Below are 18753 nucleotides of genomic sequence, written 5' to 3' on the forward strand. Positions count from 1 at the left end.
TAACAGAAAACTCACTTCTGTGCTCTTGGGTTTCCCTATAAGAACTTTTATTGGCACCAATGTTGTAGTTGCAAGATCATACAAAAAGATTACGCATGCTTGGCAGAGATCTCACAGGTGGAAATAAGACCATTGGTAAAGCTCATGACACCAAAAGGGATAGGTATTCCATATGGTATCACAGCGTTACTATTATTGGCCTATGTGTGAGAAGGATACTGCACCTTAGTGGTTTCAACTTAAATCAAAAATTTTGACTTTACAGACTAATTTTGTTTTTAAACGCTCTTTTGCATTGGCCAACGAAAAGCTCTTATTAGGCGCCGCGAAGTAAGCGGGCATTGGCTAGTTATTTGTATAAAATTTATATACAATGGAATTTGAAAAATATGAAAGTTTCAGCAAACTCTTCAACTGGTCGTCAGGTTAGGTTAGAATGGTGTTGGAAAAACTTTTACGCCCAAGTAGCAGCTAAGCGCAATTTTGATACCATATACCGCGAATAAATATGTTGGAACCAACCGGCGTGGTTGATAAGGTTGAGTATGTGCCGGAGGCTTTTCAATTAAAATAGCTTAAGTGACTTTAGAAGGCTGGACTTTGGGTTTAAGAATTTGTAATTTGCCCTTGAATTTTATTTTTATTTTTATTAATCTTCTATTAGAAGGGCATCTTGAACTACACCTATGGCTAGTTAAACATTACAATATTGTTTGGAAACCCAATAAAATGTTGCTTTAAAGGGAAAAGAGCCCATTCCGACTTACGCTACTATAATTGAGTGGCATAGATATGTACGTATGTATGGATATGTAAATGTCTTGAACTTACGGATATGAATAGCTGTAAACTAACTTAGTTTGCAGGTAAAAAAATATTTTGAATGTTTTGGGTGTTTTTACTTATTTAATTATTTGTAATCGTATCTATTAATAAATTCAAAGTTTAAAACTAAACTGTGACGTACATACATATGTACATTGTGACAAAACTTTTTTAACGTTTGTAAAATTTTGATTTCAATTCCCAAACCTCATAAACAGAAGGAATGATATTGTGCATACATATCGTATCGTGGAATGCAAAAAGACGTAACAAACACCATCGCTGAAATGAAAAAAGTCATAACTAATAAAAAATTCCAAATTCACTTTTTGATTTATTTGATGGATTTCATCGAATTACAACCCCCACATCATTTTATAAAAAAAAATAAAAATATTAGTCACGACTTTTTCCGTTTCAGTTGCGATGTTAAGTAAAAAGTATAAATAAGTATAAGTATAAAGGAAAGCCATAGGAATTAAAAAGCCAAATAAAAAGTCCTAAAGTAATGTGCACTCTAAAAAAAAATTGTGTAGATTTCCTAGCTAAAAGGTAGGTTACTGATTTCCTACCTTATTATTCGCGAAATTACATGCTCGATTATTCAACGAATAGTTTGTTTAAATTTCGGACTTTTTAGAGTGTAATATAGATGCTGTGGTGTGCGTAAATTTATTACGGAAGTGTGTACAAGCTACAAAATACACGTCTGCTGTTTGATTTCACCCGTAGAATTGTGTAAAGCCGCTAACAAAAAGGATTTTTACACACGAAAATGTGTAAACGAGAAAAATACATATTCATCGTGTAAATTTACAATGAAATTCGATATATAAACAAAAATATCTTCGATTTATAGTCGCAATTTTAAACAGATTTTTTAAAGTGTGGTCGAAACACGCTTAAGTGCATTTGCTGACGCGTTTTAGCATTAGAAATATAAACATACAATATTTTATAATAATTTGCCTTGTATTAAGAGTTAGATTAAAACATTTAGACATATCTGAAGTATGCATACATATAAACATACATACAGCTTAGTCTTACGTAACTTCTTTGTGAGGCAAATAAATCACCATAACTGAATCAAAAACATTTCAAGGCAAACGTGAGAGATATTAATAAATATTTTTATCTAATAATTGGGGTGTTAGATTATTCGACTTTTTCCAAAACTGGTTTTCGAACTATCTGAAAAAATTGCAGTTTGAAAAAACCGGTTCCCGATTTTGGAATAAAAAAACCGGATAACCCGTTTCTATTTTACATAGTTTTCATACAGTAAAAAAGTTTATGTTGGCATGAATCTATTGTTGTTGTCTTTTGTCTTCTAGGCTTTCTCATGACTTTATTCAGAATAATAACAGTGCACAAAGGACCATGATGTATTCCTAATGTAAAAACAAAAAATAATGTGTTCGAAACTTTTATACGTGCCGTGTATTACATTGATGCTTTCCTTATTAACGACCGCTGCTTTGCGAATGGAAGCATCCACTACAATGAGCATACACAGCGCTGGCGCTCCCACTAAGGTAAATATTTATTTGTGAATTAATAAAGAAAACAATAATAGACATACATATTCGTATATGCAAAAGTATGTATGTATGTATGTATGCAAATGTATTTTGTACGAGGAATTTAATGAAGGTCTAGAGGAATCGCTCACCCTCTTGTTATTAGTTGCATTAAGAAACCCCAAAATTAAGATAATTAAAAATCAGTGATCTGCGAAGGTGAGTATACCGGAAACGGACTCGGAATCGGAGTTGTAAGATTTAATTTATCGCAGTCACAACCGAAATCGGGAGCGAATTACAAGCGTGAACGTAAAAAATTTTCAGCCCTTTAGCTGAAGGCAATAGGCATAGATAGCCGAGACCTTTTACAAAGTTGAAGGGAAGGTCCTTCAGAACTTCGTTAAAACGCCGATTTAAAATAGTTACAACTGGTATCAGAATCGGAGGTTCAATCGGAAGTTCCGACCTTTAAGAATCGAAGTCGAAGGTCCGTAACATGTCTAATTCATATGACTTTTGAAGGAACCCAGCGTACCAACATAAGAGCCTTTAGCGAGAGTTTCACAAAATGTCCTCAAATAAGCAAAGAACGGTTGGGAAACATTTTTAATCCGCTTCGAAGAGTATTATTTGGTAATGAGTCATCAAAATGCGTATATTTCAACTCTTTTTAAGGAGCTAGTAACTTTTAATGAAAGCTCTTCTTATAGAGACTGTCTATCACTGAGGATAAATAATCTGAAAAGCATCTTGTAAATGTTTGTAAACGAAAACAATCAAAGTAGTTTTAAAACAGGAATTTTTTATAAAAATTCATAAATTTCGAACTTTCTCTGGGCATGTTTTCAGCTTCAGGTAATTTTTACCGTCTGCCGTGATAGGCCGATCTTCCACTCAGCCCTCGATAATATACTCTTTAATAGAATTATAAACGAGAAACTGAGCAAAACCCTTTTTAGAGTTGGTTGTTTCTTCCAACAGTGTGAGAAGTTCTTAGAACGAAAAATGACACTGAAGATGGCACCACAACGAAACCGGTTTGTCTCCAAGCAAATTTTGACAAGGGATCACGAAAATTCGTTCCAAAATACATCATTTTAATATTTGTTGATTTTTCTAAGTTTGTTCAACTTCTACTCCCTTTGAATCCAAAATATGCGTGGACAATAAAAAAGTTTACCCTCTTTTACATATTTATTTCTATCACTTTGTCGATTTCGATTGCAAGTGGTTTACTAAATTATTTATTAGCTAAATTAATTAAAACTTATTAAAAGAGTTTCTAATATTTCTATTGCAGCTTCTAACACAACCTGGAGAAATAGCAGGTAAATTGCATTCATTAAAACATGGTTCCATGCAAAACTGAAATATATTCAAGCTCTTAAATAATACTCCACAGGCATCAGCACCAATGTTACGTTACACGAAAAGGGCGACATTGTACAATTTCTAATTAGCTGGGATGACAACTTGCCAAAGGGTGAGTCTCATATTATTATAATTTTTTTTTAATGAAATTCGATATTGACTTAAAGTGCCCATATTACAGGTACATCATATAATGTTATTGTGACTGCATTAAATTCAACGGAATGTAGTGAGCCTCCCTGCAGTGTCTATGGAATTATAAAAGTTAGTAAAAATAATTCTAATTTCTAATCTATTTGTGTTGCTATAAGCTTTCAGTGCCTAAAACAAATTTTCGTACAAACGTGGCAGCACTTTCTTATCACGAAGAGCATAGAATATAGGGGATCCACAAACATAGCCAGCATCCTTATTTTCAATGATAATTGATTAAGTGTTTTACTGTAAAACTTTTTTTCAAGGTTTCCATTATTATTTCTTAAGTTTTTTTTTCTAAATGAAACGATTCTAACTGAAATTACTGAAATTATAAAAATAATGCTAATTCCCTCAAAAAAATCATGGATATGAAAAATACAAGCTGTAGCTACAGTGGCAAAAATATAAATACGGAAGAGACATTTTAGCATTCTTTGGCTATTGCCCTTTCGATTATTTAATATTTTTTATTTTTATAAAAGTGTAGCTCGTTATATAACAAAAATCATGTAAGTCAAACTTGTACAAAAATTAGCAAAATTCGATAAATATTCATAAAAATTTTGAGCATTTCAATTAGATTTCTTAGAAAAATTTTGAGCATGCTATTTCTCAGCCCATTAAATTTTAGTATAACAAAGTGCAAATTTTAAGTAGCTAGAACATACTGCATACAAAAAAATTGTCGAACATATTTTGTACGGAAGAAAATGCGCAAACAAAAAATTGCCAAAAATCAACAAATTAAACAACATCGAACTTGCACCTTGTTATACTAAAATTGAATGGGCTACAAAACTGCATGCTCAAAAAAGTTCTAAAAATCTGATAAAAAAGTTTAAAATTTTGATAAACATTTGTATAAATTCGTCGATTTTTTTTAATGTTCTACAAAGTTGGTTGTTTTGATTTACATGGTTTTTTAGATCGAAAGCTATATTTTCATTAAAAAACAATAAAAAGTTTTTAAACAAAGAAAAGTAGCCAAAACTTGCTAAAATGTCTTTTCCCTATTTACATTATCGCCACCGTATTTATTGTGTGTATGTATTTTTGTGATCATTTTTTCAATTTTTTACTCTTTACTTTGTCCTAAATAAAGCTGTATTAAAAGGTGTTATGTATTTTAATTCTAAAAACAAAATTGTTCCGATTTTTGTCCACAGAAATCTGGTCACCGTACTTATATGTCGTCTTGGTACCGCATTTGCTTTCGAACTCAAAAAGGACTGAAAGAATACAATTATACCTACTTTTCCATCCTTTGTTAGAATAATAATCTGTTAAATTTAAACGTAAAAAAAATATTCTTTTTTGAATTTTAACAACCACACAGATGTTTTCTATGCGGTTAATTAACCAATACCACGCTCCCCATTCCAACAAAAAGGCAGAAGAAAGTTTAAGACAAATTTAACGGCTGATATCTTGAAAACAACATTCAGTCACTCAGTCGCAATTTTTATTGAATTGTTATGACCTCGAAGATTTGAGCTCGAAATTACTTATAAAATGTATACCGTTTTCATTCCCAAATTGTAACTTTCTAAGTATATAAAATGTAAAGATTTTGAAAATATTCCACAAACCCAAGGTATTTAAGCCCCATTTTGCTAATTATTTTGATCTATAAAAATTTTATGTACGACTATTACACAAAATTTTGTTTTCATATTTACGCAAAGGATGCGAAACAAGTGATTATACCAGAAAATCCTATGACACAAGTGGATCAAAATGAATGTGGTTTCATGTTTGGATGCAATTATTCCGTAATGGTGGAAACATCTAATACAGCGATTTCACAACATTCGACAGTGTCGGTGCCATGTGAGTACAAAATTAGATATATCGCACACCATCTTCAAAAGAGGCACAACTCAAAAATCAGATCCGAAAATATAACTGCATGTGGATGGTCAAGATTCAACGCAATTAATACAAAAAACTGGTATAACAGTAGTTTTTAGAGTTGTGTCCCTTTTGAAGAGGGTGTGCGATACACTTAGTGGACTTCATTTATAAAAACTGAGCTTAAGCTCAGATTCAATTTTTACACTGATGAAGTGAGCTCAAGAATTTGCTCTGAAAATCGAGTCGAAGCTTAAGCTCACTTTTTATGCATGAGGCCTAATGGCTTACGTATATGTAAACATACAGTAACTAAGTAACGTGTATGCACACATTTTTCTTAACAGATTGCATTAAGGATGTTTGTTCCTGTCGACATGCTGAAAAACTACCCAAAGTCACATCGTCCGTCTATATACCCAATAATGAAACGATAATTTACAATTGGTCAATAAGATATGAAAACGGCAGCAATCATTTCCAGTACGATGCAAAGGAATCAGATCAGAACTGGAAGTTGTATTTAATGTGAGTTGCACTCCAAATTTTCAATGACATACTTATCTATAGTAATGTATTAAAGTTAAAGTAAAACGATAAATCTGCATGGCTCCACGAGGCTGAAACTTGGCAGGATCTGATAATTAAAAAAATAGATACTTTTTAAACTATGGTTCCAGTCACCATCACACAAATAAAAATATCTCTGAAATTCTCAAACGGCTTATCAAAGGTTTTATTAAAAGTTATGGCACTTTCATAAGCGAAGCATATCCTATCCATTAAGAGCAAAACGAGTCTCATGTATGTACATATGTATGTATGGAGTTTCTCGCCCTGACGGCTAATCTGCCCTTACGTACTGGTAAGAAACGCAATGTAGCATGCCACTCTCAAATATTATTTTCTTCCTTCTGAAATATGTAAAACCTCTCCCGAATATGTAATGGAAATTGATAGTTCGCTGATCTAAATAAATAGAGTTAGATCGTCTCCGTTGGTCGTGTAAAGTTACGCTGATGAATGTTTAATATTAGCCTCTGGCGATTGCATTGATTACCTTTGTCAGAAAGTAAAAGGCTTTGAGAGATAGCTTTCTCTCTTTTTCTCTCTTTCTCGCTCCTTCCTTGTACGGAGTCTTATCCCCTCCCCAAACAAAANATCTCTCAAATCTTTCTCGCTCCTTCCTTGTACGGAGTCTTATCCCCTCCCCAAACAAAATTAGCAACAACTCTTTTCACCAGCTGGAAGAATGAGGTAAAGCTACAATAGACTTCCACGACTAGGGCACATCAATATCGACGGCAATTTGCGCTCTTTCTCCGCTCACCCAACAGCGATTGCCAATAAAGTGCGGAGCCGCCACAAGGCCTCAAATCGCTCGCTGGTAGCATTTGCTAAAAAAAAAAATTGGAGGCAACGAGCAAGGCAATTGGTCGGCCTATTCTAAATTCCATTGCGCCTGTTTGGCCTGTTTTGGAGACTACTTAGTAAAACGCAGTGATTGAAGCTTCAGACTTGTCTCCACACCGCGGTCAGGCTGCACTATTTTATTATCAGCAAGCAATTCCCGCTCACCTACTACCGCAGGGAGCATGCGAACAGATACTTGCTGGAAGTATGCCCGTTCCAATATTTTGTCAGGAAAGAGTGAGACAACAGGCTGTCAAAATTCCTTGGACACTACTATTCACCCAAACGAAATTAGGGCTTTTTCCGTTTCCTTAGGTACTGGATACCAAGCTTTTAACTAAATAGTATGCCTCTCAGTACTTGTTTGGGAGCTTTGTAGCCTGTCTTGCATTGTATGTTTACTAACTTATTTCTTCTATAAATTAATTTCGCAGTATCAGCGAACAAACAAATCCGTCCTTATCATGGGGTGGAAGACTTATACCCATCACGGAGCATTTGTATCCAATTAAAAATTTAACGCTCCTTAAGACCAAGGGTGGCATGCAAGGCACCTTTAAAATGCGAATACCCAAGCAATTAGTATCTAAGGCGGAGCTCAAACTTCGTTCATATGTAATCGATGATTTACATTGCGGCGGACCTGAAGACTTCATAAAGGTAACAGGTAAAAGATAATCACACCGGCTAAATGATAATAAAGTACATGCACATGTATTTCTTTTATTTTTATTCTTGTAGTGCCCGATTTCTTAAAAGAATACGAAAATATTGAGGCTAGTGATTTTAATTTGGTAAGTGTATTGGCCGTGAAAGTTCTGGTGCAGCCATTCAATTGTTCATATGTATTTCTAAATATTTTCACAGGGCATTGCGTTAAGTATTGTCAGTGCACTTTTTCTTTGCATCATTGTATTGGTATTGACAATTTGTTGTTGGAAGCGAAATAAATTGGCGAAATTTCAAAATGGCGTTTTGGAAAAGGACGAAAGCTGCTTAGCAAACATGGTGGAGTAAGTAATCATTATTATACGAGTAATTAGAAAATTACTTATTTACAGGGCAACACTGGCTAAGATAGTAAAAAGTCGTAAGACAAATGAAAGACAGATGGCAAGACAGTTCGAAAGACTTTTGTTATTCTAGCATTAAAGCATCCTACAGTTCCATAAGAAACGTAACTCTTCTTCTTACCATTTTTTCTGGCAAATATTGCTCGGAAAAAAATTTGTCCGTAGCAACACTGAGTCGTAGTGAACATTTATTTTGAGAGACAGTCGCAATGGCCCAATGAGCAGAGCACTAGCGTGCGATTCGAGAGATCCAAGTTCGAGTCCTGGAGCCCAGGAATATTTATTTTTTATTTTTATACCTTTCATGAGCATGAAATGGTATTATAACTTTGGTCCGATGTTTGTAAGTACCAGAATAAGAAGAGATACTTAAATGATCGGCACGTCGAGCTGAGCCGATTTAGCCATGTCCGTCTGTCTGTCTGTCCGTCTGTTTGTATGCAATCTAGTCTCTCAGTTTTCGAGATATCCGGATGAAATTTGGCAGGTGGGTGTATTTTTATAATGTATTAATCATTTGTCTGAACCGGAAGAATCGGACCACTATAACATATAGCTCCCATACAACTGATTGTTCAGATATGAGATTTTTCATTATAATTTCTCCATTTATGGAGCTAAGAACATGAAATTTTGCAATACTTGCACCTATTATCAACAGCGAACTTAGAGTGAAAATTACAATGATCGGGTAACTATAACCTATAGCTCCCATACTACTGATTGTTCAGATATAAGAAGATAAGATAACTTCTCCATTTAAGTAGATAGTAACATGAAATTCTGAACTGTTGTCACTAATTATCAAAAGAATACTTTCAGAGAAAATGGCGAAGATCGGGTCACTATAACCTATAGCTCCCATACTACTGATTGTTCAGATATAAGAAGATAAGATAACTTCTCCATTTAAGTAGATAGTAACATGAAATTCTGAACTGTTGTCACTAATTATCAAAAGAATACTTTCAGAGAAAATGGCGAAGATCGGGTCGCTATAACCTATAGCCCCCATACAACTGATTGTTCGGATATGAGATTTTTTGCCATAACTTCTCCATTTATGCAGCTAGGAACATGAGAATTCTCACCGTTTTCACTCATTGTTAACAAAATATTTACAGTGGAAATAACAAAGATCGGGTCACTATAACATACATCTCCCATTCAACTGATTGTTCAGTTATGAGAATTTTCGTTATGACTCCTCGATTTAGGTAGCTAGGAACATGAAATTTTACAATACATCCAATGATTATCAACAGAATTCTTACAGTGAAAATAACAAAGATCGGGTGACTTTTACATCTAGCTCCCATACAACTGATTGTTCAGATATGAGGTTCTTTGTTATAACTTCTAAATATATGCAGCTAGAAACATGAAATTTCGCTCTATTTTCACTCATTATCAACAGATAGTTTACAGTAAACTTAACAAAGATCGGGTCACTGTAACTTATATATTGCCTCCTTATAACTGATTGTTCAGATATGGGGTTTTAATGTAAAACTAATTTATTTGTACAGCTAAAACCGATAATTTCGTAAGCTATTGTATAAATAATAACACAAAGTCTACTGAGAAAATTGTCAAAATCTATGCTGTATAAGCCTTATCTCGTATACCATTGATTGTTTCTATACCAGTTTTTGCGTAATATCTCCTTTATGTAGGAAGCTAAACCCATTAAATTGTGTTACCGGTTTACATACCGATCACACAGCAGTGAAAATCACTTTGATTGGTGCTATATAAGGTATATCTTCCATACCTCTGATTGTTTAGATAAGATTTTTTATATATGTAACTCCTCTATCTATGTGTGCTGTGAATATATGTGTGCTGTGAATAAATTTTTTCAAATGCTTTAATCTGTTAAAGTAAAGTTTTCAGATGTTCATGAAAGGTATGAAGCCTTCGCTATTGCCGAAGACAGCGCTGCTCTTACTTGTTTTAATACATTTTTTTTTCTTTTTGATTTAATTTTCTTTCAATTTGAAGATAGCATTTCATTAAATGTTTTACTCTTATTTTTTGTAGTTTTTTAAATATTTTGTATTATTTTTTTCCTAATTAATTTTTTTTTAGTTTTTAGATATCCAACCTTCTAATTGCTCTCGCCCTTTTTTGAATACATTTGTTTCTTTTCTTTTTTTGAACTAAAAAAAAATATTTCCTTAAATTTTTAGATTTTATTGTTTATAAAAGAAAGATATCTTTTTAATTTCATTTAATTTTTAGAAACTTATTGTTATTTATTTTTTCCTTTTTTGAGTTTAATTTTTTTTCTTCTGTCAATTTCTTTTGTTTTTATTTATTTTATTGTTTTAAGAAGAAAAATATATTTTTTTATTTCATTTATTTTTGAAGCTCTTATGTTTTCGTTTTACTTTTTTTTAATTTTTAGATCTTGCTTTAAAGTAAAAGTTTTCTTTTGTTTTTTTTAGGTATACATACAGTGACGGGCAAAACTGTAACATGGTGTAACATTTTTTAATTCAGCCATCGCTATCTTTCCAAGTTCTAGCGACTTTCATACTTTTGTTGTATATTCTTGTTGGTACATCCCTACTCCCTCTCTCATAATGATTTGAAGTCAATGCAACAACAATAAAAAAACCAGCAGACAAAAATGTAAATAAAGGCAGATGTTACAGTTTTGCACTCATATATTTTTAAGAACTTTTTAACAATCTTCACGAAAAAAAAAGAACTACTAACACAATGTTCAGTACTCTTTTGCTTGTTTCAGTTCCTGGATGCGATTTGGCATACCTTATTTGTATCTTTGTAAAAACTCTGGTGGTATATCCTTAGTTTGCTTTCACAGCTCATGTAATCGATATTACGGACTTTGATACTTATTAAGCTGTGCTTTTAGTTGATTTCGCAAATTCTCGATGAGATTCATGTCCGCGGATTGTGGGGGTCATTTGAAATTAGCAAATTTTTGCTTTTGTATCCAGGCTTTGTGAACATGTGCAGTGTGTTTTGAGTGATTTTTCAGCAGAAACTCTCATTTTTTCGACTACACCTTGCAAATTTTGTTGAAATATGAACAGATACTGTTCCTTTCGCATAATACGTACTAACGGACAAAAAAAAATGTTTAAATACAACCCCAAACTATTATTGACCGACCACTGTGATTCACAGTTTTCCTTACATAATGCGCATGGGCCCAATTTGGGTCTTTGATCCAATACCGTGCCCGACCAGCTGATTGAAAGCGATTAATTTAGTCTTGTCAGACCAAATAACCTTCAATTGAAACTTAAAAATATGTTTTTTATTGCATTCTGAACGGCCTAATATATCCCAATAGGCAACGGTTCGGTTTTCGTGCGATGCTGCGAAATGCTGCCACACTCGCACATGTATTATGATCAAATTTGCTTTTTTCTTCTTTATGATGCCTTTGCGCTCAATTTGGCAATTCTTCGCCTTGCTGTCTCTTGATTTGCATTAAAGTTTAATACCTTAAGCGCTTCTGTAATAGTGGCTGCATCGCTGCTTGCTGCTAAGTTCACAAGATATCGTACCGTAATATTTTTTGACATACTTCCTTTGTCCTTGGGAACACTTCAGGCTATATTTGCTGTCAGTCTTAACATTTTCAAGTAGCGAATTCCAAAATTTTTTGCCACTTTTCGTGCGGTCCCGCCTTTCCGCAGTAAATCTATTGTTTACATTTATGGTTCCTGATTAACTATGTTATTTACTGGAGATCACTTCTTCAATACAATACAATATAGAAAAAAGTCATCTGTCTTCCAACTAAGTAAAAGATAACTGTCAAATGCAAAACTGAGAGTGAGTGCAAAACTGTAACATCTGCCTTAATTTACATTTTTGTCTGCTGGTTTTTTTATTGTTGTTGTATTGACTTCAAATCGTTATGAGAGAGGGATGTACCAATAAGAATATACAACAAAAGGAACTTGGAAATATAGCGGTAGCTGAAATAAAAAGTGTTACACCATGTTACAGTTTTGCTCGTCACTGTAAGTGCTAGTTTCTTCTTTTTTTACTTCTCTCTTTCTAATTTAGTTTTTAGATTTTATTGCTATCCAAAGATCTCGGGAGATCGATTTATATTTTGCCGATTTCTTCCAGCATCGATTATTTTTATTTCGATTCGAATCGATTCAAAAATCGATTTTTTTATTTCGATCATTTGCGCGAGCTGTTCCATCAATCGCAATGGCCGAATGAGCAAAGCATTTGGGAGATCCGAGGTTCAAATCATCAGGCAGCGGACTTTTTCCCTTTTTTAAATTATGCAAATTGTATTTATTTGTTTTAATTTAAATTATATTATTTTAGTAAATATTGTATGAGCACGTTCAATACGCATTTATATAAACATTTTCTTTTGTTTAACTTTTAGAATGGAGGACAACATTAACTATGTAGATAAATACGTAGAGGTAAAGAATTCCAAAGCATAAATGTTTATTTCCATAATACTTATCTTAGTAAAATAGGTTCTTTTGACCAGACCTTTTGTCATATGTGGCGGACTTTATGTGACAGAAAACTTGTATAAATATTGTCGGATTTACTTTAATCTTGGTAGTACATACATACATAAGTGGTTTTGGGATCGCTGATTACGAATATGAAGTCAGATTTTCAAAATTCAAAATGTCGGATCCAATGTCGCAGTCGACCCCAAAAAATCCCTGGAAACCAAAATTAAAGTAAATGCCTGCCACATAAAGCCCGCCGGGGTTTTCGAGGTTGAAAAAAGTTTTGACATGATATAGCAACTTCGGTATGGTCAAAAGAACCATTAATCGATTTTTTTTGTGGTCCTGTTGTATTATTCTAAATTTAATCTTATTACACCGCGCAACAAAAGTCAAAAAAATTCAAAACGCACGAAACAATCAATATACTATATAGTAAAAATACTCTTTTAATTTTCCCCTCTGACGTTAGGATTTTTTAAAAGACTTTGACATTTCAAAGCAATGATAAATTCAAAAAAATATTTTAAAAATTCCGTGCAATGTAGAATAATAATATGGCTACCAAATAAAAGATGAAAATCCTCAGAGTTAAAAAAATTAAGGATAGTCAAGGACAAAATATTAAAAGGACATTTTCAATACCTATTCGATCTTATGCACCAGCAAATTTAATCTTGTTATTTTCTGGGCTAATAACCATTTAAATTTAAAAATTTTTTAAGCTTGAGGCAGTTATTAATGAAAATTGTTTTTCACAAAAATTTTCATTAATGATGTATTCGCAATGTTTTTTACAAAAATTTTCATTAATAACGCCCCCAAAGTCAATAAAAAAGAATCAAATGTTATGTATGTATTTGATACCCATATTGTTATTCCGAATTTTTAAAATAATTTTTTGAGTTAACCAAAGAGAAAATCAAAAACAGAGTTTTACTTTTTTGGTCCCTAGTTTCGCGAGTATAATGATTTTTGTGCGTAAAAATTTTGTGTACCGGGGAATTAAAAAATAGTATGTTATATTTCTGCAGGAAGCTCAGGCCAAAGGTCTCGCTGATGTATTCGAAATACCGCATAGTGCTATACATATTGGTCCCGAAATTGGGGAAGGAGCATTTGGGCGCGTTTACAAAGCCGTTGCCGTGAACATACGACGAATGCGAGGCAGTCATGTTGTAGCGGTGAAGCAACTGAAAAGTAATGTCCTAAATACTATATACAATTTTTTATAATAACTGGCTTAACTTTCATGGACAATTTTTACAGAGAATCCAACCTCAGATGAAGTGGCAGAATTCTTGAGTGAAATCGAAATGTTGAAGGGCGTAGGCATACACAACAATATTGTTTGCTTCTTTGGATGTTGCACCATAAGAGCGCCATATCTGATGATCATGGAGTTTGTGGGACGTGGTGATTTGGTAATTCTGACTAAATATTTATTCAGCATTTCAGTGCGCTTTGGTATTTACTGTTTTTTTTTTTTGTTCATCATTGCAGTTAACTTACCTGCGCACTGTACGTCAAGCAACGACAAAATTTAAGGCGAACGGCAATATCAGCAGCAACTATGCGAGTCGTGAACAGTCGCAATCTAAAACCAAAGTTAAATACATAGAACTAAAGTTATCCACACAATCTGTGGATAGCGGAAGCGAGACTTCACGTCAGCCAAAAGCATCCGTCGCTGAAAGTTAGTCGGGCTAAAGCAAATGCTGTTATGAAAATACATAATTGGTTAATACTTGCTTACGTTTTTTTTTTATAGCCACTTACACAATTGTCAATGACGAGGACTACAATGATACGAGTACATTCGAGTATATTTTAGATCACAAAGAATTGCACAACTTTGCTCTGCAAATTGCCAATGGTATGCAATTTCTTGAAGAACAGCAAATCACGCATAGGTGAGGAAGTTAACTCAGCTGCATTATTTATTTATTTTTTTTTGTTTTTTGTTTTACTAATTAACCCTCTCATTTAGGGATCTGGCTGCCCGTAATGTGCTGATAGATGATCACAAAACTTTGAAAATATCCGATTTCGGTCTATCACGCCATGGTATTTATACCAATACGAAAACTCGAAAGGTATGTATTTTTATGAAAAAATTCTAACGCGTAGGCTTGAAAGTAAAAATTGCACATACAATTTTTAGTTTTATATTATTTGGACATAATTTTTTGGTTGATTAAAAATTGTTCAAACGTACATTCTTCGCTGCTCATTAACTGGAAATATTTTCTTTTGGTTTAATGGTTGGTTTGGTTTAGTTAAAAATCTGGACATCTTTTTTAATAATTTAAAAACTAGATATGATGTTTTTGGCGTTATAAAAACTAGCCATAAATCTGTGGTCATTTAAAATTTGTAAATAAATCAGTCCTAAACTTACCTCAAATTTTAATTACATAAAACGTGAATATAACATTTAAAATCAAGAAATACATATGTATGTACATTTTCTATTATCCAAAAACTGAGTATAAATTTGTAAATATTTAAAAGTTAAAAATTGGACATAAATTTAGCGCACCTCATTAATTTATATTGTTTTTGGTAATTTAAAAACTGCACATACATTTTTGGCAGCTCATAAATTGGACATAATGAATACGACTTAATTTTAGTATTAATAAATGAATACAAAAATTTTTCAAGCTGTTCTTCAACTTCAACCAAAACGAAAAACTAAAATTTGATGGGTCGTTTAACGCGTGAAGGTCAAACCAACGTGAAGGTTGATCCAACAATTTGACCATGTAAGGTCCCTATAAAAGATTAGCACAAANGTCAAATTACACAGACACGCCGTTTGATCCAACAATTTGACCATGTAAGGTCCCTATAAAAGATTAGCACAAATATTTGGTCATTTAAAAAACAAGAAAATTTGTTTGGCATTATAATAACTGTTCATTTAAAAGCTGTAAATAAAATCAGTTTGACATAATATAATTTTTTGTAATTTAAGAGCTGGATTTAAATTTTAAATTAAGGGTTTTGGTCTTTTAATAACTAGACAGAAGTTTTTAGTTATTTTAAAAATGAATCAACAAATTTATGGCGTTATTCATAAAAAATAAAGTAGCTTTAAAAAAGGTTTATAAACTAAAAAATTTATGAAAACTTCATTTTACAAAGCTCTTTAAACCTACTTAATTTTTTTTTAATAAGCCCATTAGTGTTATAATCTTTCGTTTTTGAAAAATGGCCGATAGAAAGTAGACAACGACTATTGAACGGTAAATGCTTTTCTTGTGCAGTTCCGTTCGTATTTTGTGTCAACGTTTTACAAATCTAAGATTTCATACATATTTTGTGTCACATTCATACATCTAAACTTACAAACATTTATGTCCATTCCTTAAGTGGTAAGAAAATTATGTTCATTTCTCAATAGCTCAAAGTTAATCCCCAGTTTTTAAATAGCCGAAAAATTACACAGCCTAACAAAAAAAAGTAATCCGCCGAACACGAATCTGAAGTCCATTTTGCTTCATCACGTCAGGATTTTTCCTAGCCTCAAAAAACATGGCGGATATTATGGGTGGCTGACACATAACGATTTTTGAGGATAGGAAAAAATCCTACCGCGATGGAGCAAAACGGACTTCATATTCGTGTTCAGCGCATCAGAATACACGAGGCAAAGATAGTCCAATCCCCGAACACCACCACTTGTTTTTGTGTGGCTGTGCTATGAACAATTTTAAGTTTTTGAATGAGCAATTGGTTTATGTCCAGTATTTTCATCAAAAAACATGTGTGTCCTGTACACACACACAGAAACAGCTTTGAAATGACCAAAAATATTGCACAGTTTTTATAAGACCGAAATTGCATCCAGTTATCAAATGACCATGGGTTGCAATGGGGTATAGTCGTTGTGCTGGTATGCAGTAACAGTTGCACGGCTATACTCAATCCCCACTCTTGCGTCCTCGTTCGCGCACTCTGAGCAACGTGAGCAACCTATGTGCGAGATGAGATAACCAATCCGCTAAATAAATAAGCTTACATTCAGTTCTCAAATTATCAGAAATTTAGGTGGTCAAAAAATATTCCTCTTTTTAAGCAAGAAAAAGTTATGCAAATTTGTAAACTACCTAAAATGTAATGCAATTTTTAAATTATCAAATAAATTATGGCTAAAATCCATGTTCAGTTTCATCATCAAAACATGTTCAGTATTTAATTATCAAAAACGTATGTATATATGCATGTACAGGGTCCACAGGGTCCGATGGATTTCGCGGTGACCTTGGATCTAACTTTGACCTTGATTTTGAAGGTTATTTCAAGGTCAACTTTGAAATTTAAAATGAGAACCCCTATTTGCAACCTCGGAATCGGAAAGTGCGTAAAATTATATGATCAGATATGCCCTTGCTTGAGTCCTCTATCGCCCCCAATGTAAGGGCATAACTGAACGTATAATTTCAATCTCTTTCCCATTTCGGGGTCAAAAATAGGGGTCCCCATCAAAAATTTCACAGTTTACGCTGAAATAACCTTGCAAATTAAGGTCGAAGTCATATCCCTCTGAGAAAATCGTCCATCCCGGAACTTTTGACGGACCCTATATGTATGTTTGTAAGTGCATATGTACTATATAATCTTCAACTAATCTCTCATCCGCAGCTACCTTTACGCTGGCTCTCCATTGAGGCAATTCGCGATAATGTGTACTCGAACAAAAGTGACATCTGGGCATATGGTGTCGTTTTATGGGAAATTGGCACCTTGGGCGCTTCGCCATATCCTACTATCAGCAATCATGAGCTGATTCCATATTTGGTGTCCGGTAAACGACTGGAAAAGCCAGAAATTTGCACTGATCAAGTCTATGCTATTATGACGCAATGCTGGGATGAAAATCCAGACGAGCGACCAACTTTTGCCGAGCTCTACAAGGCTCTAAGCCCACGCACGGCTTACGTTGATATTAACAGTCTGAGTGATGATTACGTCTTTCCACCTATTAGTAATTAAATTTACACTAAGTATATATGTATACAATAAACTATAAAAAAAAAAACAAAAAACACAAATACTTAGGAGATTTAGCATAGAATAAGCTGTGTGTGTAAAGTATATATATAAATACATACTTTTATAAAGTGTTAATTAATATGATGTATTAATTTTTGTAATTAATAGAAATTATGTAATTTTTACCGTCTACTAAGAATAGTTTCATGTGCGTAATTTATAATGTGTTGGTACAAGCAAGTGCGAAATAATGACATAGTATTGTATTTAATAAAACCAAAGGCATTTTAAAATAAATATGTATGTACATATCACACGGAACCAAAATAAAACTTGTACTCGTATTTACATATGTATGAAGAAAAAAAGAATAATATGTACGTAAATCGAGATACCAAAATGTATATTACAATACCAATTACTGCTCGTTTTTATAAGGTTCGTCCAGGTTTACTCACGCCAAGTGTAAACAGACCCTTCTGCACTTGAGCATTGCATTGGGAACCTTATATTTGTCATCGAAAAGTAAGTGAATCACAAATAATCGGCCCTATTATGGTTGTCGACGTCGATGTCGATGTTATTTTGTCATCAAAAAATAGCCCTCATCAGTCCAACTCCGGTTTTGCTGACCACAGTAGTTTTACGAGGAACACCTTTCCGCAAAAATACTGGGGTCAGCGTAGCGGGCATTGGACTTGCGAGGTCTATTTTTTTAACAAAATATTCGTTATCTGTTCTCTTGGATATACAAGGTGCTCTACAGGAACTCGGACTCCGCAACTCTCTGCCAGCGTTGGTTAACAATCTCTTCCGACTTAACAATCTCTTTCAACTCAGAACTACTTATGACACTCCTATGTCAAAAGGATGCAGTAAGGGTGACTACCTAAGCGGCTGTGCTCTCACCTCTACTATGGAAAATTTCCGTTGACAGCTCGCTTAAAAGAGGCAGAAATAAGGCGCGTTAGGGCAGTAGCTTACGCCGATCAGATAGGTCCATTCAATACCAAAAAAAAA

The 18753-nt window shown here is 33.5% G+C and overlaps 1 protein-coding gene across 1 annotated transcript; it reads left to right on the plus strand.

Annotated features, from left to right (window-relative positions):
* The first annotated feature begins 2168 nt into the window (after positions 1-2168).
* Positions 2169-18049, plus strand: LOC108369146 (mast/stem cell growth factor receptor Kit). The gene is made up of 16 exons (XM_017624146.1): positions 2169-2363; positions 3652-3679; positions 3754-3834; positions 3904-3986; positions 5606-5750; positions 6119-6299; positions 7619-7851; positions 7926-7978; positions 8052-8197; positions 12651-12690; positions 13767-13932; positions 14002-14156; positions 14236-14428; positions 14504-14645; positions 14723-14828; positions 17383-18049. Exons 1-16 carry the CDS (start codon positions 2241-2243, stop codon positions 17731-17733), a joined length of 2226 nt encoding a protein of 741 aa, XP_017479635.1. The 5' UTR covers positions 2169-2240; the 3' UTR covers positions 17734-18049.
* The last annotated feature ends 704 nt before the right edge of the window (positions 18050-18753 follow it).

This window comes from Rhagoletis zephyria, unplaced genomic scaffold, assembly GCF_001687245.7.
Source record: "Rhagoletis zephyria isolate East Lansing unplaced genomic scaffold, Rhagoletis_zephyria_1.1 Rzeph_scaffold_03512, whole genome shotgun sequence".
Classification (NCBI taxonomy): domain Eukaryota; kingdom Metazoa; phylum Arthropoda; class Insecta; order Diptera; family Tephritidae; genus Rhagoletis; species Rhagoletis zephyria.

Excerpts from the sequence above, each read along its gene's own strand:
- LOC108369146 (XM_017624146.1), top strand. The coding sequence starts at position 2,241 with ATGTGTTCGAAACTTTTATACGTGCCGTGTATTACATTGATGCTTTCC. Across the intron at positions 3,835-3,903 it reads GGATGACAACTTGCCAAAGG|GTACATCATATAATGTTATT; the intron begins GTGAGTCTCATA and ends CCCATATTACAG. Across the intron at positions 5,751-6,118 it reads TTCGACAGTGTCGGTGCCAT|ATTGCATTAAGGATGTTTGT; the intron begins GTGAGTACAAAA and ends TTTTCTTAACAG.